At 45.3% G+C, this 25,928-nt stretch overlaps 1 protein-coding gene across 2 annotated transcripts in view; it reads right to left on the bottom strand.

Annotated features, from left to right (window-relative positions):
* Positions 1 to 24,973, bottom strand: part of LOC110257828 (uncharacterized) — a 29,679-nt gene extending 4,706 nt beyond the window's left edge. The window contains exons 1-2 of one of the 2 annotated variants that reach the window (XR_002340839.2): positions 24,878 to 24,973; positions 18,260 to 18,320 (exon numbers count right to left, since the gene is read on the bottom strand). Coding sequence is in view for 1 of the 2 variants with exons in the window: in XM_021080578.2 (XP_020936237.2) it covers positions 23,457 to 23,910 (454 nt within the window). In the remaining variant the exon portion in view is untranslated. Of the gene's footprint in view, positions 1 to 18,259; positions 18,321 to 23,456; positions 24,041 to 24,877 lie in introns of those variants that run through there. The other variant, XM_021080578.2, reaches the window with a different exon arrangement.
* Between the last annotated feature and the right edge of the window lie 955 nt (positions 24,974 to 25,928).

The raw sequence follows: 25,928 nt of genomic DNA, 5'->3' as shown, positions 1-25,928 counted from the left end.
AATATAAACCAGAGCAATATCTTCTTTGTTCCACCTCCTAGAATAATGATGAATAAAACAAAAATAAACAAATGGGACCTAATTAAACTTAGACGGTTTTTTCACAGCAAAAGAAACCATTAAAAAAAAAAGACAACCCATAGCATGAGAGAAAATGTTTGCAAATGAAGCAACTGACAAGGGATTAATCTCCAAAATCTGCGAACAACTCAGAGCTCAATATAAAAAAAATTAAAAAATGATAAGATGACTTAAATAGACATTTCTCCAAAGATGACACCCAGATGGCAAAAAACACATGAAAAGATGCTCAACATCTTTAATTATTAGAGAAATGCAAATCAATACTCTTATGAGGTACCACCATATACCAGCCAGAATGGCCATCATCCAAAAGTCTACAAAAATAAGTGCTAGAAAGGGTGTGGAGAAAAAGGAACCCTACTACACTGGTGGTGGGAATGTAAATTCGTATGGCTACTATGGCAAACAGTATAAAGATAAGCCCCCCCAAAAAACTAAATATAGAACAAATAAATGATCCAACAATCCCATTTCTGGGCATCTATACAAAGAAAACCATAATTTGAAAAGATAGATGCATGCCCTTGTACACTGCAGCACTATTTAAAATATCCAAGACTGGGAGAGAAGATAAGATGGCAGAGGAGTAGGGGGATATGCTCGCCCTCTCCCACAAACACAACAAAAAAAGCACATCTACAGAATAAATGACTCACACAGAACAGCAACCAATCGCTGGCAGAAGAACCTAAACTCCAATAACAGCAAGAAGTTCACGACATTACTGGGCAGAATGGGAGAAAAGAGGAGAGTGAGAGAAGGTGAATCCGAGTGGGACGGGTGCTCCCGAAAGGGAACTGTGGAGGAGAAAGGGATCCCGCACCCTGGAAAGTCACCTACTCGGGGGAAAGATCAAACGAACCGGAGGAATCTCCAGATGCAGAGAAGAGTGTAGCAGGAAGTTGGAGTACTGAAAAGCCAATCAAGAACCAAACAGACTATCTGAACTACGGGCACAGTCACCAAAAATTGAGACGCCTGGGTGGGGGCTGGGCACCGACTCCTCGGCTCCAGAGGTTAGTCCTCAAGAACGGGCTGGGGAGGTGGGGCGGCGCGGGACCTGGGGCTGCCTGCCATCCAGGAGGGCTGGCCTCAACAATTGCCTGAAGCCTACCACCGCAGGGGCTGTCCCTCCACAGGCCTGCTTGCCCTTTGGAGGGGCTACACTTCCGCAGAGCAGCACGAAACACCACCAGCCCCCTGGAAAAGGCCTGCAGCCCAGAAAAGCTAGCAACAAGCCTAGCCACGCTGTGAATAGATCTGCCTAATTCTCCGACGGTTTTTCTGAGTCGGGTTGCCCCGGGGAGGAGCCCCTTGGGTTTTCAGTGGCTCTGCTATGCGTCCAAGCCCTCAGGGGGGCCCCACTCCCGTGGAATAGCTGCTCAGCACCACCAGCTCCCTGGAGGAGCACCTGCAGCCCCTAAAAGCTGCAACAAGCTTGGCCAGACTGTGAAAAGAACCACCTACATTCTCAGGCCAACCTTCTGAGGTGGGCTGCCCTAGGGAAGAGCCTCTTAGGTTCTCAGTGACCCAGACAGCTTCTCCAGCCCTCAGGGGGTGCTGCACTCCTGAGGAACAGCTGCCCAACACCAACAACCCCCTGAAAGCACCCCACAGCCTAAAAACACCAGAGCAAGCTCTGCATGACCAAGTGAAATCTGCTACCATCGCGGTGTGGACCTCTCAGTCCAGTCTGCCCTCAGGAAGTCCTCCTTTGCTTCAAAGAAACACTGTTAGCCCCATCAACACTCCAGAAAAGCCACACTGCCTCAAAAAAGATTGACCAACAACGCCAGCCCTCAGGAAACATTCCACGGCAGTGACAAGGCAAACACTGCCCGATCACGGAGAGTACAACTCCCTCAGGAGAAAGAAAACAACAAGCAAGATGAAGAAGCTGAGAAACCACCCCCAGTCAAACCAACAGGAGAACTCACCTAAAACAGTGAACAATGAAACAGATCTCGGCAGTCTGACAGACCTGGAGTGCAAAAGAGAAATACTGAAAATACTGAAGGAATGAAGAGAAGATAGGAACAGTAATGCAGATACCCTCAGAAAGGAGCTAGAAAAGATAAGGAGGACCCAAGAAAAACTAGAACATTCATTTGCAGAGATGCAAACTGAACTAAGGGCAGTAAAAACCAGAATGAATAATGCAGAAGAACGAATCAGTGATATGGAAGATAGAATAATGGCAATCACTCAATCCGGTCAACAGACAGAAAACCGAATCAAAACACTGGAAAGCAATATAAGAGACCTATGGGATAATATAAAACGGGCCAATCTACACATAATAGGAATTCCAGAAGGAGTAGAAAAAGATAAGGGAATGGAAAATATATTTGAAGAAATTATCGCTGGAAAGTTCCCAAATCTAAAGGACACTGGATTCAAGATACAAGAAGCACAGAGGGCCCCAAACAAACTGAACCCAAACAGACCCACACCAAGACACATCATAATAAAAATGGCAAAAGTTAGTGATAAGGAGAGGATCCTAAAGGCAGCAAGAGAAAAACAGAATGTTACCTACAAGGGAACCCCCATAAGTTTATCAGCTGATTTCTCTACAGAAACACTACAGACCAGGAGGGAATGGCAAGAGATATTTAAAGTGCTCAAAGGAAAAAATATGCAACCTAGAATACTCTATCCAGCAAGAATATCATTTCAAATAGAAGGGGAAATAAGAATTTTTTCCAACAAACAAAAACTTAAAGAATACAGCAACACAAAACCCAGGTTCAAGGAAATATTGAAAGGGCTCCTCTAAACCAAAAAGAAAGGAAGGAAAGGGAAGAAAAAAGAAAAGAAAAAAAAAGAAGAAGAGGAAGAACTAGGACTGAGGAAACCGCAATCAGAGAGCAGTCACTCAAATAAGCCAGCATACAGATTTAAACGTGAACATGCTTCAAACAAAATAAAATTAAAAAGCAAAAAATAAAAAAGAGTCATCAAAACCATAAAATGTGGGCAATGGATTTTAGGAAGTAAATAACATTTTTTGTTTGTTTGTTTGCACGTTTCTCTTCTTAATTTTAATATAGTAATGAAGTGTTTGAACTTACAGGACCATCAGGCTAAAACACACAATTATGGGAAGGGGTTAGCATACTTAAAGAACAGGGCAAGCACAAGCCAAAACCAAATATTGCATCTGCAAAAAATGAAAAAAAAATACACTCAAGCAGATAATAACAGGAGACCATCCAACCAAAAAGAAAGGAAGAATGGAGAACCATAGAATCAACTGGAACACGAGGTTCAAATGGCAATAAATAATCATCTATCAATTGTCACCTTAAATGTCAATGGACTGAATGCCCCAATCAAAAGACACAGAGTGGCTGAGTGGATAAAAAGGCAAAAACCTTCAATATGCTGCCTACAGGAAACTCACCTTAGGACAAAGGATACATATCGATTGAATATGAAGGGGTGGGGAAAAATACTTCAAGCCAATAGACATGACAGAAAAGCAGGAGTCGCAACACTCATATCAGATAAAATAGACTTTAAAACAAAAGACATAGGAGTTCCTGTCATGGCGCAGTGGTTAACGAATCCGACTAGGAACCATGAGGTTGTGGGTTCGGTCCCAGCCCTTGCTCAGTGGGTTAATGATCTGCCGTTACCGTGAGCTGTGGTGTAGGTTGCAGACGCGGCTCGGATCCTGCGTTGCTGTGGCTCTGGTGTAGGCTGGTGGCTACAGCTCCGATTAGACCCATAGCCTGGGAACCTCCATATGCCGCGGAAGCGGCCCGAAGAAATAGCAAAAAGACACAAAAAGTAAATAAAATAAAACAAAAGACATAAAGAAAGACAAAGAAGGACACTACTTAGCGATTACGGGATCCATCCAAGGAGAGGATGTTACTATCGTCAACATATATGCCCCAAATATAGGAGCACCCACGTACATACAGCAAATATTGACAGACATACAGGGGGATATTGATGAGAATACAATCATAGTAGGAGACCTTAATACCCCCCTCACATCAATGGACAGATCCTCTAGACAGAAAACCAATAAAGCAACAGAGATCCTAAAGGAAACAATAGAAAAGTTAGACTTAATTGATATCTTCAGGACACTACATCCAAAAAAAGCAGAATACACATTCTTCTCAAATGCTCATGGAACATTCTCAAGAATCGACCACATATTGGGACACAAAGCTAACCTCAATAAATTTAGGAGCGTAGAAATTATCTCAAGTATCTTCTCTGACCACAATGCCATGAAATTAGAAATCAACCATGGGAAAAGGAAAGAGAAAAAACCTACTCCATGGAGACTCAACAACATGCTACTAAAAAACCAATGGGTCAATGAGGAAATCAAGAAGGAAATTAAAAACTACCTTGAAACAAATGATAATGAAGACACAACCTCTCAAAATCTATGGGATGCTGCGAAAGCAGTGCTCAGAGGGAAATTTATAGCAATCCAGGCCTTTCTCAAAAAAGAAGAAAGATCCCAAATGGACAACTTAACCCTCCACCTAAACGAATTAGAAAAAGAAGAACAAAAAAGTCCTAAAGTCAGCAGAAGGAAGGAAATTATAAAGATCAAAGAAGAAATCAATAAAATAGAGACTCAAAAAACAATAGAGAAAATTAATAAAACCAAGAGCTGGATCTTTGAAAAGGTGAACAAAATTGACAAACCCCTGGCCAGACTCACTAAAAAGAGGAGAGAAAGAACCCAAATCACCAAAATTAGAAATGAAAAAGGAGAAATCACAACGGATACAGCAGAAATACAAAAAACCATAAGAGAATACTATGAACAACTGTATGGCAACACGTTTGACAATCTGGAAGAAATGGACAATTTTCTAGAATCTTACAGCCTGCCAAAACTGAATCAAGCAGAAACAGACCAACTGAACAGACCCATCACTAGAAATGAAATTGAAGAGGTCATAAAATCACTCCCTACAAATTAAAGTCCAGGACCAGATGGCTTCACAGGTGAATTCTATCAAACATATAAAGAGGAATTGGTGCCCATTCTCCTTAAACTCTTTCAAAAGGTTGAAGAAGAAGGAATACTCCCAAAGACATTCTATGAGGACACCATCACCCTCATTCCAAAACCAGGCAGAGATACCACCAAAAAAGAAAACTATCGCCCAATATCATTGATGAATATAGATGCAAAAATTCTCAACAAAATCTTAGCCAACCGAAACCAACAATATACCAAAAAAAATTATACACCATGACCAGGTTGGGTTCATCCCAGGTTCACAAGGATGGATCAACATATGCAAATCAATCAGCATCATACACCACATTAACAAAAGAAAAGTCAGGAGTTCCCGTTGTGGTGCGGTGGTTTACGGGTCCGACTAGGAACCATGAGGTTGCGGGTTTGGTCCCTGCCCTTGCTCAGTGGGTTGACGATCCGGCATTGCCGTGAGCTGTGGTGTGGGTTGCAGAGGCGGCTCGGATCCCGCATTGCTGTGGCTCTGGCGTAGGCCGGTGGCTACGGCTCCAATTCAACCCCTAGCCTGGGAACCTCCATGTGACACAGGAGCGGCCTAAGAAGTAGCAACAACAACAAAAGACAAAAAGACAAAAAAAAAGAAGTCAAAAAATCATATGGTCATCTCAATAGACGCAGAAAAAGCATTTGACAAAGTCCAACATCCATTCATGATCAAGACCCTCGCCAAAGTGGGTATAGAGGGAACATTCCTGAATATCATCAAAGCCATAATCCTCAATGGGGAAAAACTGAAAGCCTTCCCACTCAAATCTGGAACAAGACAGGGATGCCCACTCTCACCACTGCTCTTCAACATAGTTTTGGAAGTCCTAGCCACAGCAATTCGACAAACAAAAGAAATAAAAGGCATCCATATAGGAAGAGAAGAGATCAAACTGTCACTGTATGCAGATGACATGATACTATACCTAGAAAACCCTAAGGACTCAACCCCAAAACTCCTTGAACTGATTAATAAATTCAGCAAAGTAGCAGGATATAAGATTAATATTCAGAAGTCAGTTGCATTACTGTATACCAGCAATGAAATATTAGAAAAGGAATACAAAAATGCGATACCTTTTAAAATTGCACCTCACAAAATCAAATACCTCGGAATACACCTGACCAAGGAGGTAAAGGACCTATATGCTGAGAACTCTAAAAATTTAATCAAAGAAATCAAAGAAGATGTAAAGAAATGGAAAGATATTCCATGTTCCTGGATTGGAAAAATCAATATTGTGAAAATGGCCATCCTACCCAAAGCAATCTACAGATTCAATGCAATCCCAATCAAATTACCCATGACATTTTTCACAGAACTAGAACAAACAATCCAAACATTTATATGGAACCACAAAAGACCCAGAATCGCCAAAGCAATCCTGAGGAACAAAAACCAAGCAGGAGGCATCACTCTCCCAGACTTCAAGAAATACTACAAAGCCACAGTCATCAAAACAGTGTGGTACTAGTATCAAAACAGACAGACAGACCAATGGAACAGAAGAGAGAATCCGGAAATAAACCCTGACACCTATGGTCAATTAATCTTTGACAAGGGAGGCAAGAACATCAAATGGGAAAAAGAAAGTCTATTCAGCAAGCATTGCTGGGAAACCTGGACAGCTGTATGCAAAGCAATGAAACTAGAACACACCCTCACACCATGCACAAAAATAAACTCCAAATGGCTGAAAGACTTAAATATACGACAGGACACCATCAAACTCCTAGAAGAAAACATAGGCTAAACACTCTCTGACATTAGCATCGTGAATATTTTCTCAGGTCAGTCTCCCAAAGCAATAGAAACTAGAGCAAAAAGAAACACATGGGACCTCATCAAACTGACAAGCTTGTGCACAGCAAAGGAAACCAAAACAAAAACAAAAAGACAACTTACAGAATGGGAGAAAATCGTTTCAAATGATGCAACTGACAAGGGCTTAATCTCTAGAATATATAAACAACTTATACAACCCAACAGCAAAAAAACCAATCAATCCATGGAAAAATGAGCAAAAGACCTGAATAGACATTTCTCCAAAGAAGATATACAGATGGCCAGCAAACACATGAAAAAATGCTCAACATCGCTGATTATAAGAGAAATGCAGGAGAGAGGACAAGATGGCGGAGGAGTAGGAAGACACGCTCGCCCTCTCCCACAAACACAACAAAAAAAGCACATCTACAGAAGAAATGACTCACACAGAACAGCAACCAATCGCTGGCAGAGGAACCTAAACTCCAATAACGGCAAGAAATCGTGACATTATTGGGCAGAACAGGAGAAAAGAGGAGAGTGAGAGAAGGTGAATCCAAGCGGGACAGGGGCTCCCGAAAGGGAACTGCGGAGGAGAAAGGGATCCCGCACCCTGGAAAGTCACCTACCGGGCGAAAGATCAAACGAACCGGAGGAATCTCCAGATGCAGAGAAGAGTGTAGCAGTAAGTTGGAGTACGGAAAAGCCGATCATGAACCCAACGGACCATCTGAACTAAGGGCACAGTCACCAAAAATTCAGACGCCTGGGTGGGGGCTGGGCACCGAGACTTCGCCTCTGAAGGTTAGTCCCCGAGAGGGGGCCGGGGAACGCCGGGTGGGGCCTGGGCACCGAGACCTCGCCGCCGAAGGTTAGTCCCCGAGAGGGGGCCGGGGGACGCCTGGGTAGGGGCTGGGCACCGAGACCTCGCCTCCGAAGGTTAATTCCTGAGAAAGGGCTGGGGGACGCCTGGGAGGGGGGCTGGGCACCGAGACCTCATCGCAGAAGGTTAGTCCCCGAGAAAGGGCCGGGGGGCGCCAACTGGGTGGGGGCTGGGCACTGAGACCTCGGCTCCAGAGATTAGTCCCCGGGCTAGGGGGGCGGGGCAGAGCGGAAACTGCTTGGGAGGTCTAGAAACCAGTTGACAGGGCAGAGACTGCCTGGGAGACTAGAAAACAAAGCTGTCGCAGAGGAAAGGAGCAATATTTCAGGGGTGGGGAAGGGGAAAGCCACATCAGAGGGAACCTGGGAGAAGAGCCTGGTCTATGCCCGTGCTGGGGAGGGGAGAGAAGAAGGGGTGGGTCCCCATAGAATACCCCCCACGCCACAGCAAGCTTACAGGCCCACTAGCTAGCTGAAAACTGTGCTTCCCAGTGCATCCCCTCCCCCCACCCCCGCCACGCCCTACGCTCTCACGGACCTGGGGCTGCCTGCCATCCAGGAGGGCTGGCCTCAACAATTGCCTGAAGCCTACCACCGCAGGGGCTGTCCCTGCACAGGCCTGCTTGCCCTTTGGAGGGGCTACACTTCCGCAGAGCAGCACCAAACAGCACCAGCCCCCGAGAAAAGCCCTGCAGCCTGGAAAAGCTAGAACAAGCTTAGCCAGGCTGTGAATAGATCGGCCTAATTCTCCGACGGTTTTTCTGAGTTGGGTTGCCCCAGGGAGGAGCCTCTTCGGTTTCCAGTGGCCCTGCTACCCGCCCAAGCCCCCAGGGGATGCTCTAGTGGACCAGCTGCATAGGACTGCCAGCTGCAGGCAGGACCCCCTGCAGCCCAGAAAAGCTGCAACAAGCTCACCCAGGCTGTGAAAAGATCCGCCTACATTCTCAGGCTGTCCTTCTGAGTTGGGCTGCCCTAGGGAAGAGCCTCTCAGGTTCTCAGTGACCCAGATAGCTGCTCCAGCCCCCAGGGGGTGATGCACCCCTAAAGAGCAGCTGCCCAACACCGCCAACCCCCTGCAAGAACCCCACAGCCTAAAAACACCAGAGCAAGCTCTGCATGACCAAGTGAAATCTGCTACCATCGCGGTGTGGACCTCTCAGTCCTGTCTACCCTCAGGAAGTCCTCCTTTGCTTCAAAGAAACACTGTTAGCCCCATCAACACTCCAGAAAAGCCACACTGCCTCAAAAAAGATTGACCAACAACACCAGCCCTCAGGAAACATTCCACGGCAGTGACAAGGCAAACACTGCCCGATCACGGAGAGGACAACTCCCTCAGGAGAAAGAAAACAACAAGCAAGATGAAGAAGCTGAGAAACCACCCCCAGTCAAACCAACAGGAGAACTCACCTAAAACAGTGAACAATGAAACAGATCTCGGCAGTCTGACAGACCTGGAGTGCAAAAGAGAAATACTGAAAATACTGAAGGAATGAAGAGAAGATAGGAACAGTAATGCAGATACCCTCAGAAAGGAACTAGGAAAGATAAGGAGGACCCAAGAAAAACTAGAACATTCATTTGCAGAGATGCAAACTGAACTAAGGGCAGTAAAAACCAGAATGAATAATGCAGAAGAACGAATCAGTGATATGGAAGATAGAGTAATGGAAATCACTCAATCTGGTCAACAGACAGAAAACCGAATCAAAACACTGGAAAGCAATATAAGAGACCTATGGGATAATATAAAGCGGGCCAATCTACGCATAATAGGAATTCCAGAAGGAGTAGAAAAAGATAAGGGAATGGAAAATATATTTGAAGAAATTATTGCTGGAAACTTCCCAAGTCTAAAGATACTGGATTCAAGATACAAGAAGCACAGAGGGCCCCAAACAAACTGAACCCAAACAGACCCACACCAAGACACATCATAATAAAAATGGCAAAAGTTAGTGATAAAGAGAGGATCCTAAGGGCAGCAAGAGAAAAACAGAATATTACCTACAAGGGAACCCCCATAAGAATATCAGCTTATTTCTCTACAGAAACACTACAGGCCAGGAGGGAATGGCAAGAGATATTTAAAGTGCTCAAAGGAAAAAATATGCAACCTAGAATACTCTATCCAGCAAGAATATCATTTAAAATAGAAGGGGAAATAAAAATTTTTCCCAACAAACAAAAACTTAAAGAATACAGCAACACAAAACCCAGGTTCAAGGAAATATTGAAAGGGCTCCTCTAAACCAAAAAGAAAGGAAGGAAAGGGAAGAAAAAAGAAAAGAAAAAAAAAAGAAGAAGAAGAAGAGGAAGAACTAGGACTGAGGAAACTGCAATCAGAGAGCAGTCACTCAAATAAGCCAGCATCATGAACATGCTTCAAACAAAATAAAATGAAAAAGAAAAAAATAAAAAAGAGTCATCAAAACCATAAAATGTGGGCAAGGGATGTTAGGAGGTAAATAACCCATTTTGTTTGTATGTATGTCTCTCTTCTTAATTTTAATATAGTAATGAAGTGTTTGAACTTACAGGACCATCAGGCTAAAACACACATTTATGGGAAGGGGTTAGCATACTTAAAAAACAGGGCAACCACAAGCCAAAACCAAATATTGCATTTGCAAAAAATGAAAAAAAAAAAAAAACACTCAAGCAGATAATAACAGGAGACCATCCAACCAAAAAAAAAAAAAAATGGAGAACCATAGAATCAACTGGAACACGAGGATCAAATGGCAATAAATAATCATCTATCAATTGTCACCTTAAATGTCAATGGACTGAATGCCCCAATCAAAAGACACAGAGTGGCTGAGTGGATAAAAAGGCAAAAACCTTCAATATGCTGCCTACAAGAAACTCACCTTAGGACAAAAGATACATATAGATTGAAAGTGAAAGGGTGGGGAAAATATTTCACGCCAATAGACATGACAGAAAAGCAGGAGTCACAACGCTCATATCAGACAAAATAGACTTTAAAACAAAAGACATAAAGAAAGACAAAGAAGGACACTACTTAGCGATTACGGGATCCATCCAAGGAGAGGATGTTACTATCATCAACATATATGCCCCAAATATAGGAGCACCCAGATACATACAGCAAATATTGACAGACATAAAGGGAGATATTGATGAGAATACAATCATAATAGGAGACCTAAATACCCCCCTCACATCAATGGACAGATCCTCTAGACAGAAAACCAATAAAGCAACAGAGATCCTAAAGGAAACAATAGAAAAGTTAGACTTAATTGATATCTTCAGGACACTACATCCAAAAAAAGCAGAATACACATTCTTCTCAAATGCTCATGGAACATTCTCAAGAATCGACCACATATTGGGACACAAAGCTAACCTCAATAAATTTAGGAGCGTAGAAATTATCTCAAGTATCTTCTCTGACCACAATGCCATGAAATTAGAAATCAACCATGGGAAAAGGAAAGAGAAAAAACCTACTCCATGGAGACTCAACAACATGCTACTAAAAAACCAATGGGTCAATGAGGAAATCAAGAAGGAAATTAAAAACTACCTTGAAACAAATGATAATGAAGACACAACCTCTCAAAATCTATGGGATGCTGCGAAAGCAGTGCTCAGAGGGAAATTTATAGCAATCCAGGCCTTTCTCAAAAAAGAAGAAAGATCCCAAATGGACAACTTAACCCTCCACCTAAACGAATTAGAAAAAGAAGAACAAAAAAGTCCTAAAGTCAGCAGAAGGAAGGAAATTATAAAGATCAAAGAAGAAATCAATAAAATAGAGACTCAAAAAACAATAGAGAAAATTAATAAAACCAAGAGCTGGATCTTTGAAAAGGTGAACAAAATTGACAAACCCCTGGCCAGACTCACTAAAAAGAGGAGAGAAAGAACCCAAATCGCCAAAATTAGAAATGAAAAAGGAGAAATCACAACGGATACAGCAGAAATACAAAAAACCATAAGAGAATACTATGAACAACTGTATGGCAACACGTTTGACAATCTGGAAGAAATGGACAATTTTCTAGAATCTTACAGCCTGCCAAAACTGAATCAAGCAGAAACAGACCAACTGAACAGACCCATCACTAGAAATGAAATTGAAGAGGTCATAAAATCACTCCCTACAAATTAAAGTCCAGGACCAGATGGCTTCACAGGTGAATTCTATCAAACATATAAAGAGGAATTGGTGCCCATCCTCCTTAAACTCTTTCAAAAGGTTGAAGAAGAAGGAATACTCCCAAAGACATTCTATGAGGCCACCATCACCCTCATTCCAAAACCAGGCAGAGATACCACCAAAAAAGAAAACTATCGCCCAATATCATTGATGAATATAGATGCAAAAAATCTCAACAAAATCTTAGCCAACCGAATCCAACAACATACCAAAAAAATTATACACCATGACCAGGTTGGGTTCATCCCAGGTTCACAAGGATGGTTCAACATATGCAAATCAATCAGCATCATACACCACATTAACAAAAAAAAGTCAAAAATCATATGATCATCTCAATAGACGCAGAAAAAGCATTTGACAAAGTTCAACATCCATTCATGATCAAGACCCTCGCCAAAGTGGGTATAGAGGGAACATTCCTGAATATAATCGAAGCCATTTATGATAAACCCACAGCAAATATAATCCTCAATGGAGAAAAACTGAAAGCCTTCTCACTCATATCTGGAACAAGACAGGGATGCCCACTCTCACCACTGCTCTTCAACATAGTTTTGGAAGTCTTAGCCACAGCAATTAGAAAAACAAAAGAAATAAAAGGCATCCATATAGGAAGAGAAGAGATGAAACTGTCACTGTATGCAGATGACATGATACTATACCTAGAAAACCCTAAGGACTCAACCCCAAAACTCCTTGAACTGATTAATAAATTCAGCAAAGTGGCAGGATATAAGATTAACATTCAGAAGTCAGTTGCATTTCTGTATACCAGCAATGAAACATTAGAAAAGGAATACAAAAATACGATACCTTTTAAAATTGTACCACACAAAATCAAATACCTCGGAATACACCTGACCTAAGAGGTAAAGGACCTATATGCTGAGAACTATAAAACCTTAATCAAAGAAATCAAAGAAGATGTAAAGAAATGGAAAGATATTCCATGTTCCTGGATTGGAAAAATCAATATTGTAAAAATGGACACCCTACCCAAAGCAATCTACAGATTCAATGCAATCCCTATCAAATTACCCATGACATTGTTCACAGAACTAGAACAAACAATCCAAACATTTATAGGGAACCACAAAAGACCCAGAATCGCCAAAGCAATCCCGAGAAACAAAAACCAAGCAGGAGGCATCACTCTCCCAGACTTCAAGAAATACTACAAAGCCACAGTCATCAAAACAGTGTGGTACTGGTACCAAAACAGACAGACAGACCAATGGAACAGAAGAGAGAACCCAGAAGGAAACCCTGACACCTATGGTCAATTAATCTTTGACAAGGGAGGCAAGAACATCAAATGGGAAAAGGAAAGTCTATTCAGCAAGCATTGCTGGGAAACCTGGACAGCTACATGCAAAGCAATGAAACTAGAACACACCCTCACACCATGCACAAAATGAAACTCCAAATGGCTGAAAGACTTACATATACGACAGGACACCATCAAACTCCTAGAAGAAAACATAGGCAAAACACTCTCTGACATCAACCTCATGAATATTTTCTCAGGTCAGTCTCCCAAAGCAATAGAAATTAGAGCAAAAAGAAACCCATGGGACCTCATCAAACTGAAAAGCTTTTGCACAGCAAAGGAAACCCAAAAGAAAACAAAAAGACAACTTACAGAATGGGAGAAAATCGTTTCAAATGATGCAACTGACAAGGGCTTAATCACTAGAATATACAAGCAACTTATACAACTCAACAGCAAAAAAACCAATCAATCCATGGAAAAATGGGCAAAAGACCTGAATAGACATTTCTCCAAGGAAGATATACAGATGGCCAACAAACACATGAAAAAATGCTCAACATCGCTGATTATAAGAGAAATGCAAATCCAAACTACCATGAGATACCACCTCACACCAGTCAGAATGGCCATCATTAATAAATCCACAAAGAACAAGTGCTGGAGGGGCTGTGGAGAAAAGGGAACCCTCCTGCACTGCTGGTGGGAATGTCAACTGGTACAGCCACTATGGAGAACAGTATGGAGATACCTTAGAAATCTATACATAGAACTTCCATATGACCCTGCAATCCCACTCTTGGGCATCTATCCGGACAATGCTCTACTTAAAAGAGACACATGCACCCGCATGTTCATTGCAGCCCTATTCACAATAGCCAGGACATGGAAACAACCCAAATGTCCATCGACAGATGATTGGATTCGGAAGTGGTGGTATATATACACAATGGAATACTACTTAGCCATAAAAAAGGATGACATAATGCCATTTGCAGCAACATGGATGGAACTAGAGAATCTCATGCTGAGTGAAATGAGCCAGAAAGACAAAGACAAATACCATATGATATCACTTATAACTGGAATCTAATATCCAGCACAAATGAACATCTCCTCAGAAAAGAAAATCATGGACTTGGAGAAGAGACTTGTGGTTGCCTGATGGGAGGGGGAGGGAGTGGGAGGGATCGGGAGCTTGGGCTTATCAGACACAACCTAGAATAGATTTATAAGGAGATCCTGCTGAATAGCATTGAGAACTATGTCTAGATACTCATGTTGCAACAGAAGAAAGGGTGGGGGGAAAAACTGTAACTGCAATGTATACATCTAAGGATGACCTGACCCCCTTGCTGTACAGTGGAAAAATAATAATAAAAAAAAAGGGGAAATGCAAATCAAAACTACCATGAGATACCACCTCACACCAGTCAGAATGGCCGCCATTAATGAGTCCACAGATAACAAGTGCTGGAGGGGCTGTGGAGAAAAGGGAACCCTCCTGCACTGCTGGTGGGAATGTCAACTGGTACAGCCACTATGGAGAACAGTTTGGAGATACCTTAGAAATCTACACATAGAACTTCCATATGACCCTGCAATCCCACTCTTGGGCATCTATCCGGACAAAACTCTACTTAAAAGAGACACATGCACCCACATGTTCATTGCAGCCCTATTCACAATAGCCAGGACATGGAAACAACCCAAATGTCCATCAACAGATGATGGGATTTGGAAGATGTGGTGTATACATACACAATGGAATACTACTCAGCCATAAAAAGAATGACATAATGCCATTTGCAGCAACATGGATGGAACTAGAGACTCTCATCCTGAGTGAAATGAGCCAGAAAGACAAAGACAGATACTATATGATATCACTTATAACTGGAATCTAATATCCAGCACAAATGAACACCTCCTCAGAAAAGAAAATCATGGACTTGGAGAAGAGACTTGTGGCTGCCTGATGGGAGGGGGAGGGAGTGGGAGGGATCGGGAGCTTGGGCTTATCAGACACAACTTAGAATAGATTTACAAGGAGATCCTGCTGAGTAGCATTGAGAACTTAGTGTAGATACTCATGTTACAACAGAACAAAGGGTGGTGGAAAAAATGTAATTGTAATGTATACATGTAAGGATAACCTAACCCCCTTGCTGTACATTGGGAAAATAAAAAATTATATAAAAAATAAAGAACTAGGACATTCTCCAACATAAAAAATAATAAAAAAATAATAATAAATAAATAAATAAATAAATAGGCCCAAATCCTTGAAAAAAAAAATATATATATATATCCAAGACTGGAGTTCCCATCGTGGCGCAGTGGTTAATGAATCCAACTAGGAACCATGAGGTTGTGGGTTTGATCCCTGCCCTTACTCAGTGGGTTAAGGACCTGGCATTGTTGTTAGCTGTGGTGTAGGTTGCAGATGCGGCTTGGATCCCGCATTTCTCTGTGGCTCTGGCGTAGGCCAGTGGCTATAGCTCCGATTAGACCCCTAGCCTGGGAACCTCCATATGCGGCAGGAGCAGCACTAGAAAAGGCAAAAAGACAAAAAAAAAATAAAATAAAAAATAAAGAAAATATCCAAGACATGGAAGAAACCAAAATGTCCATCAGCAGAGGGATGGATAAAGAAGCTGTGGTATAAATATAAAATGGAGTATTAGCCATAGAGAAGAATGAACTAGTGCTATTTTGTGGCAACATGACTGGACTTAGAGATTGTCATACAAAATGAAAATTAGTCAGTGAAAGACAAACATCATAAAATATCACTTATATGTGGAAACTTTAATCTAAAAAGGATAGAAATGGACTTATTTGCAAAACATGAAAAGACAGAATTTGAAAACAAACTTACAATTATCAAAGGGAACAGATTGGGGGGGGATGGACTGGGGGTTTGGGATTGGCATATGCACACTGAAGTATGTGGAATGATCGGCAAACGGTGACCTGCTGTATAGCACAGAAAACTCTACCCAATTTTCTCTGATAATCTATGTGGGGAAAGCATCTGAAAGAGAATGGATGTGTGTACGTGTATAACTGAAACACTTTGTTGTACAGCAGAAATTTTCACAATATTGAAAATCAACTGTATTTCAATAAAACTTTTAAAAGTAAAAAAACAGTTACTTACAAAACAGTAACAGACTCAAAGATTTTGAAACCAAACTTAGGTTTAGCAAAGGGAAAAATATGGGGTGGTATAAATTAGGGCGTTGAGATTGATATATACTCACTACTCTGTATAAAATAGATGGGTATCAAGGACCTACTGTATAGCACAGGGAAATTTACTCCATACTGTGTAATAACTCATATGAGAAAAGAATCTGAAAAGGAATGGATATATGTATATGTATATTGATTTACTTTGCTGTAAGACTGAAATTAATGCAACTTTGTAAATCAACTATATTCTGATTTTAAAAAATTTTAAACAACAAAATGGTGATGAGGAAAGAAAAAGAAGAAAGAAAAAGAAAGAAAGAAAGAAAGAAAGAAAGAAAGAAAGAAAGAAAGAAAGAAAGAAAGAAAGAAAGAAAGAAAGAAAGAAAAGAAAGAAAAGAAAGAAAGGGAAAAGGAGTGGCATGGTATATTTAAAGAACTACAAGGAAAAAGCTGCAACCTAGGATTCTCTACCCAGCAAGCTTATCATTTAGAATTGAAGAAAAGACAACTCAGAAAAGCAGAAAATAAGAGTTCATCTGTACTAAACCTATCCTACAAAGATGTTAAAGGGTATTCACTTAAGTGGAAAAGAAAAGAAAATAACATCTCTAGAAATGTAAAAATCTCAGTAGTAAAAGCAAATAACTGGTAAAGGCTGAGATTAAACCACTTAAATAAGCTAATATGAAGACTAAAAGACCAAAAAAAAAATTAAAACCAAATACAACCACAATACTGAATAATGGGATAAACATGAAGATATAAAATATAACATCAAAACACAAAGTGTGGGGGAAGAAAATAGAAATGTAGCTTTTTTAGTATGTGTTTGAACTTAAAGGAATACATATTTAAAACAAGTAGACATAGTTATAGGTCAAGACATATAAAGTATATGGTAACCATAAATCAAAAACCTATAATAATAACAAATGCTAGAGAGGGTGTGGAGAAAAGGGAACCCTCCTACACTTTTGGTGGGAATGTAAACTGGTACACCCACTATGGAAAGCAGTATGGAGGTACTTTAGAAAACTAAATATAGAATTACCATATGGCCCAGCAATACCATTCTTGGGCATATATCCTGACAAAACTTTCCTTGAAAAAGACACCTGCACCTGTATGTTCACTGTAGCACTATTCACAATAGCCAAGACATGGAAACAACCCAAATGTCCATTGACAAATGAGTGGATTAAGAAGATGTGGTGTATATACACAATAGAATACTACTCGGCCATAAAAAAAGAACAAAATAATGCCATTTTCAGGAACATGGATGGAACTAGAGACTCTCATCCTGAGTGAAGTAAGTTAAAAAGAGAAAGACAAATACCACATAATATCACCTATCTGGAATCTAATATATGACAAAAGTGAAACTTTCCACAGAAAAGAAAATCATGGACTTGGAGAACAGACTTGTGGTTGCCAAGGGAGAGGGGGCAGGATTGGGATAGACTGGGAATTTGGGGTTAATGGATGCCAACTATTGCCTTTGGAATGGATAAGCAATGAGATCCTGCTGTATAGCACTGGGAACTATATCTAGTCACTTATGATGAAGCATGATAATGCGAGACGAAGAATGTACATATGTATGTGTTACTGGATCACTTTGCTGTATAGTAGAAAATTGACAGAACACTGTAAATCAGCTATAATGGAAAAAATAAAAATCATTTTTAAAAAAGCTACAATAGATACACAAAAACAAGAGATAAAGGAACACATAACTTTCACTAAATGAAATCATAAAACTACAAGATAAGAAACTAAAAGAACAAAAGCACAGGGAGAAACTACAAAAAAAAACAGAAAATATGTTATAAAATGGAAATAAATACATACCTATCAATAGGGACTTTAAATGTCAATGAACTGTATGCTCCAATCAAAAGTCATCTGATGCCTAATTGGATATAAAAACAAGACTCATGTGTATGCTGTTACAAAACACTCATGACAGAACTAAAGACATACACAGACTGAAAGTGAAAGAAGGGGAAAATATATTTCATCCAAACGGAAATGTCAAGGGTAGCATTGCAAGGATAGCAATACTAATATCAGGCACAAAATACTTTGAAATAAAGTCTACTACAAAAGACAAAGAAGGGCATTATATAATAATAAAGAGATCAATACAAAGGACGAAAATATACTTGTTAACATATATTAATCCAATACATGACCATCAAAATATATGAAGCGAATATTAGAAGAGTAAAGGGAAAAGTGACCATAATACAGTAGTAAATAATAAAATAACACTAGGAGACTATGACAACACACATAAATGTACAGATACCAAACCAAAAAAAACACAATAAGGCAACACGGGTCATAATGAAATAATAAACCAGTTTAACTTAACAGATATCTACAAGATATTCCATTTGAAAAAACAAGATGCACAGTCTTTTCAAGTGTACATGCAGCTTTCCTTAGAAAAGACATATGCTAGGGGAAAAAACAAATAACAAAAACTACAAGAAGACACAAAAAAAAATAGGATTTTTTTTTTTCTGATCACACTAACCAGAGAAATTCTTGGTGCTGGACTTTGGTTTTACGTTATGTAAAAAAACAGAGAAACATAAATTATATCAGGATCTAACTGGAACCATTTTCTGATATCAAAAGCTGTATATATCCAGATGGACGAGAAACACATGAAAAGATGTTCAACATCACTCATTATTAGAGAAATGCAAATCAAAACCTCTCTGAGGTACCACCTTATACCAGCCAGATGGCCATCATCAAAAAGTCTACACACAATAAGTCCTGGAGAGGGTGTGGAGAAAAAGGAACACTACTACACTGTTGGGATTGTAAATTGGTGCAACCACTGTGGAAAGCTGTAGGGAGATGCATGAGAAAACTAAAAATAGAGTTACCATTTGATCCAGCAATCCCACTCCTGGGCATCTATCCAGAGAAAACCACAACTCGCAAAGACACATGTACTCCAATGTTCATTGCAACACGGTTTGCAATAGCCAAGATATAGAAACAACCTAAATGTCCATCAACAGAGGGTGGATCAAGAAGGTATGGTACATACACACAATGGAATATGACTCAGCCATTAAAAAGAACATAGTACCAGCATTTTTTGCAACATGGATGGACCTAGAAAAAATCATGTTAAGTGAAGTAAGCCATACAATGAGACACCAACATCAAATGATTTCACTGACATGTGGAATATGAAAAAAGGACAGACTGAACTTATTGCAGGACAGATGCTGACTCACAGACACTGAAACACTTATGGTCTCTAGTGGAGATAGTTTGTGGGGTGGGAGGATGTACTTGGGTTATGGGATAGAAATCCTGTGAAACTGGATTGTTATGATCATTATACAACTACAGATGTGATGAATTCAATGGAGTAAAAAAACAAATTATAAAAAATAAACACATAAATAAATAAAGCTGAATATATCAAAATATGGAATAAGAAAACTTCAATTTGTCACTGGAAGATTTATGAAATTGAAAAGGTTAAAAAGCAAAGCACAAAGATATGAACATAGGTGGGGGTGATGGAATGCCAAATGCTAACCATATAAAAATGACCCTGATAATGCCTAAGGAAATGGAGGAGACAGTTTGAATACAAAGTGATAAACCTACAAGAGAAACGCGGGCTTTTCACTTCACCAAAGGGCAGCCATGGCACGAGGACCCTTAGGACACCAGGGACACAGCTAAGAACTGGAAGCGAAAGGAAACGAGGGAAGCAGTATGTCCTCACCTCCACCACCACTGCCAAGGCACTGCCAAAGCTGTCCTGGACCTAGGGCACGGAGGGGTGCTTCGCTGGGACTTGGCGGCCTTCCAGGACTGACCAGGAGACACAAGGTGCCTAGAGACCAGGGGACACACCAGCAGGCAGATCCCTGCCACGAGGGTCCCTCCTGAGTGCCACCAAGGGCTCTGACCCAAGAGTAGACCTGCCTGGGGGTGGGGGGCAGGGTGTGCAGAGAGAAGGCAAGAGGGGAGGAGGCGGGGCCACGCGCCCCGACGACACCCCGAGCAGAGCAGGTCCTGTCCTGGGCACATTCATGGGACGGGACAGGACAGGACAGGACAGGACAGGACAGGACAGGACAGGGAAGGGATGAGGGTACTCTCCGATGGCAATTAAGGGATGGTTGGGAGGGAGTGCCCCCTTGCTCCTGCGATCCGTGCGGGTCATCGGCACTTCCACAGGAAAGGAGAAGGAAAAGGAAAAGTACTGGCCAGGGCGCTGCTCCCAGGCACCTGCCCAATCCTGCCTTCTAGACAGAGGCACACCCGCGCCAGAAGGCCTGAAAGTCAGGAAGCGAGTGTAAGTAAGGGACGGAAAGCGCAGAGCGAAAAGAAAGCAAAGGTGGAACTGAGGTGGAGCTGAAGCCTGAAGGTGATCCCCGGGGCACTGTGTCCCAGGGGGGGCAGCTGGAACCTGTGGCCCCCTAGGGGAAGAGCCATCACCCGAGGCAGAGCCGTCAGCCACTGAGGCAAGGGTTTGGACCCTGGCCAGGGAGAGGCCTGCCTTGCGATGCTGTAGTGCCCACCTGGGAAGGGGAAAGACAACCAGAATGGGCCAAGGAGGAAGAACTGGGTCGGGCCGGGCCGGGGGGTGGGGTGGGGGGACGGGGTGGCCAGGAAGGTAGGGCCGCTCTTCCCCCCGCCCCACCCCCCCCCGCCCCCCCGGGTCCAGTGCCACTGGCAGAGAGAATAAGCTGTGTGCCTGTGCAGACCCGTTCACCTGACTATAAGGCTGTGTGTGTGGGTGTGTGCGGGGGTGGGGGTTGGGGGGGGTCGGGGGGATGTGTGCGTGCACGCATGCGCGCGCGCGCCAGGGTTCTGCAACCAGAAGAATGCAGGGAAAGGCGGCAAGTCATGTGAAACGATGCTGAACCCTGACGCCAAGAGTGGGGATTCCACGCCTAGCTGGTCCCCGATGCCTGCCCTCCTTTCTCCCTGCATTGTCCCCAAGTTAGGTGTCAGGGGTGCCCTGGTGTTTACCTTCTGGGCAAGAGGCACCTCAGGTCCCTACCTGACAGGATGGGGGTGACTTTTGTTTTCCTGAGTTGTTTTCTGTCTCTTTGTATTTTCCCGACCACTTCCACCCACCGATGGCCTGCTTCCCGGGAGAGCATGGGGGAGAAGAAGGCTCTTGGGAAAAGGCCATTCCTCAATTCTAAGCGTCCTTAAGACACTACCCAGTGTGGCAAATCCCGGCCATGGCCACGACGGTCCCGGGGGGGGGGGGGGGGGGGGGCCGGCCGGGGTGGGGGGGGCGGGGGGCGGGGTGCGAGGGGTGGGGTGGGTTTCCATTCCTCGGAGCTCCCTTCCTTCCGGTCCGCACTCCTAGGAAGACCTTAAGGGAGCAAAGAAAGGAACCGCTTACAGGGGAAACACTAAAGACCCTCAGGCTCCCCTCCCTCCCCCATTGCTGTCTTTGCGAGGCACTGGCTGGCATGGGCGTGATGCCCTCAGACACTCAAGGCAGGGTCACCACTGCTTTCCTTTCCATCCGCCGACCAAACCAACCAACCAAGGCCAGAGAACAACCACAAAAGGTTGCCTGCCTTTACTGTGCACAAAGGTGGTGGCCCGGCCATTAGCCACCAGCCACTGCGGCTGCCCCCAAAGCTGCATCCGGAGGGGAATTCAGGATGGAGACAAGCAGGACGCTGGCCCTGGAGGGTTAAGGTGCCAATCTAGGAGTGATGTCAAGGGGCCCTAGTCCTGAGCCATCCCATACAGAGAAAAGCCCTCAAGTCACTGCCTGGGGATGTCCCCCATTTTGTTTGGTTGGTTGGTTTTGGTTTTGGTTGCATGAGCTCTAATCTTTGGATGATCCAAGACAGCATTTCCCTCCTTTCTCTTTTTCTCAAAAGAAAGTCCTGGCGCCTTCCTCCCTTTCCTCTTCGGGACGTACCCTCGGAGCTATCTGAGGGGCTGTCACCGTGGCTATAGTCCTCACAGAGGGCTCACAGAGGGCTCACAGAGGTCTCCGAACAAAACATAACTCTCGGTGTTTAGCTTGCGCATTTCTCTTCTGCCCACACCTCCCAATCTGCCCTGCAAAAGGGCCCTGAGCCCTCCTTTGGAGTGGGTGTGGCTGGATACTCAGCATTCCCTTAAGCTGTTCAGTGGTTCCTCAGAAGTGGTTTCTCAGATGTGTGCATGTGTGCCTGCCTCTGTGTGTGTGTGTGTGTGTGTGTGTGTGTGTGTGTGTGTCTGTGTGTGTGTGTGTGCCCGCGCGGGCGCGCGCTCACGCGCTCACGCGTGCGTGTCTGTGCGTGTGTTTGGGGGTGGCCGTGGGGGTGAATATGTGTGAGCGTGACTGTTTGACGGGGATCCACAGTTTCCACGCCAAGTTCTCAGGTGTCAAGCCCTCGGGTGAAGACCAGGCTAGTGTCAGGGCTTACTTAGGCTGAGAAGCAGAGCGATGGACACATCAGACCAAACCCCCAAGCTCCCTTCTGCCACTTGACCCCCGCCTCCCCACACATCAAGCCCCACCCTCCCTCCACCTCCCCTAGTCCCTTAGCCTCCTAAGCTTCACCTTCTCCCCGAGGATAAAATGCCATGGGGGTCGGGGAAACCTGAGCAGGACCTGTTCGCGGGCTCTTGGTAGAGAACTGACGCCCGACGGCCTGGCTACCCAGGCCTGAGGGCAGAAGGACCCTGATGGGGCTGACTTGTGAACCAATGCCTACCAGGCCAAGCGGCCCTCCCCGAGACCCACCTGTGTGAGCCCTGCCATTCCAAAACGTCGCAGCCCTGGGCACAAAGGAGTGCTCAGGCTCCCAAGCAGAGATGCCCCCAGCGGCCTCTTCCGGACCCTGGTGACTCCTGGCACGACCCCGCTGTACAGAAGGGGCCAATGACATCTGGACCCGCTTGGGACCTGCCTGCCTCTGACCCAGCCGCCTTTGGCCCCCTGAAGCATGCACGCAACCTCAGGAGAAGCAAGGTTGCTGCCTGGGAAGGGGTATGGTACAGACAAGCCAGGGGCCAGGAGGAGTCTGAAGCTACATACCAAGAGGAATCTGCAAGCCCAGTGGTGGCATCTCTGCAAGGCTGTCTGTGTTCACAGTGAAGCAGAGCCTGAACAGAGTCAAGAACGGCCTAGCTACCCTTGCAGGGTTGGCCCAGAGTGGCCAAGTTGGTGAGGGGCCCTGCCGAAGGTGGCCTGGCTGTTCTGCGGGCTGGACTATTGCTGGTGATGAGGATATTGGCATACGGATGCTGCTGCCGCTGCCGCTGCCGCTGCCGCTGCCGCTGCCGCTGCTATTGTTGCTATGGATGACAGTGATGATGGCGGTGGTGGCAGTGGTGGCGGTGGCGGTGGTGGTGGGAAGAAGAGAAGAGGAGGAGGAGGAGGAGAGGGTGAAAGGATGGTGTCTCCACCTGCACCCCACCCCCTCCTCTGTCAGGCTGCCAAAGGAAGGAGAGGAAGGCTTGGTGGGGGCAGGGGAAGGGGTGACTGCCATTTCTGGAGCCACAGTGCCATCCAGCGGAAAGTGTATGGGAAAAGGCCAGGCAGCAGCCTGGCTTCTGCCAGGCACAGAGAGCAGCAAGGCTGTGCTGGGCTGACCGGGCTGTGCTCAAGCCCCAGGTTCCCCCTGCAGGGGAGCTGGGCACCGAGGCCGGTCGGTCGGGGCCGTCGGAGGCCCTGAGGGCCTTGGCCTGCCAGCAGGACCCGCTGGGGGAGGCAGGAGCTCCAGGAGCCCTGGACACAAGCCGGCAGCCCCTAGGCAGAGCAGCCCAGACAGCTGAGCTTCCCGTTTGTCAGCCATTTTGGGGTGGGCCCAGAGGAATTCCACCCCGTTTCCTCTGGTGTCCCTGCTGCGGAGCGGAGTAGCGTAGCGGGGCGCCCTGCCTCGGGGCACACCGGCGTCAGGGGTCCCCTTTCCCCACCTGGAGCCCAGGCCCTTAGGAGTTCTGGGACCAGGGCCATTTGCCCGCCCCTGGCACTGCTCCCCGCGGTAGCCATCTTGGGCGGCCTCTGGGGTTTCTGAGGGCCTTCTCCAGCTGTGGGCCTCGGGCCCACTCTCCCGTGGGGCACACAGGCGGAGGGACAGCCAGGGGCCCTTCGCCCCTGTGCACCCGCTGCACCCTCCGGACCACCCCGCCCGCACTGGGCACAGCACAGCCCCCCCCCCTCTGTCTCTGTCTCTGTCTCTGTCTCTCTCTCTCTCTCTCCCCCTCCCGGAGGGCCTCTGCCTTGGGCCCTGCTAACCGGCTCTGACAGAAACTATCTCCGCTTGATGGCAGTATGGCTCCACCAATGCCAACCAAATGCTTACCCCCCCCTCCCCCTCCAACACCCGCCCCCAGGGCCTGGAGCCTCCTGCCCTACCAGGGTGAAAGCAAAAGCAAAACGCAACTGACACAGACAGTCCCAGGAAGAAGCACAGAAAAGGAAAGGAACCAGCCACCTGGACCCATGCCGCTCACCAAATGCACTGGGCAGAACGACTGCTGACCAGGAGGCGGGACCCCCTGCAGGCCTTTCCCCTTCTTTGCTCCAACCCCATTTTTCCTAGCTCCAGCTCTGGGAGAGAAGCAAAAGGCCAAGGACACACCCACAGGCCTGGGTGACTCTCTCTGTCCCAGGGATTAAATCAGGGGACCTGCCTCGGACAAGGTGGCAGCCACCATTCGGGTGGCCCAACGCTCTGCTCTGTCTTGCCAGGGACTTTTTTGGCCGGGCTCTGCTTCCTACCAAGGCCTGGAGCTCACCACCTTGGGCTGGCCCCCCAACAAAGCAGCCAGAAACGGCTGGCCCAACCTGCAGCCACAGGGCTCCCACCCCCCACCCCCACCCCGCCCCGGAGGCTCCCCTGTAAAGGGCTACCCAAAGCCCGAGGCAACACAGGCTGGCCTTGCTCTCACACAGGAACCCTGCAAAGGCCACCAAACCTCGCCAAGGCACAAGGCCCCACCCAGGGCCAGGATGCTGGAGAGGAAGGGCACAGACTCTGATGAATGGGACTCGGGACTCGGAGACCCCCGTTTCTTTCTCTGCCTAAACAAGGGAGGCCCCAAGTTTACACTGTAGCCCGGCGGACCTGCTGACAGACCACCAGCTCAGGAGACACAGAATGGCTCCCTGTCCCTTGCGCAGAGCCCTCCCGGGAACGTATGTTTCAGGCATTCTCTGTGTGCGCCTGTGTGGGGGACGGGGCGGCGGGGGCGCGGGCGCGGGCGCGGGCGGGGGGGTGGGGTGGGAGCAAGGTGGGTCTTGGGGTTGGAGCTGGGGGGTGGGAGGGTTGGTGGTGGGATGAGGTGTGAGTGTACATATGAAAGCACACACAGCAGTGTGTATCAGTGTGTTTGCGGTTGTGTGAGGGTATGGCCTGTGAAAGACTGGGCTGGGGGTGAGAGCATGTGTCTCTGTGTGCGTGTGCGTGTGCGTGTGCGTGTGCGGGTGTGGGTGTGTGTGGGTGTGTGTTGGGTGCTGGACATGCTCAAAGCCATATATGGTGCTTGCCCTCCTGTGTGCCTG

Source organism: Sus scrofa, chromosome X, assembly GCF_054392235.1.
Source record: "Sus scrofa isolate SSC_HxYL_T2T_F1_AM1 chromosome X, Sscrofa_HxYL_maternal_Yorkshire_Landrace_v2.0, whole genome shotgun sequence".
NCBI classification, from domain to species: domain Eukaryota; kingdom Metazoa; phylum Chordata; class Mammalia; order Artiodactyla; family Suidae; genus Sus; species Sus scrofa.
The sequence above is the reverse complement of the archived record's forward strand: the minus strand, read 5'-3'. Positions and strand labels throughout refer to the sequence as shown.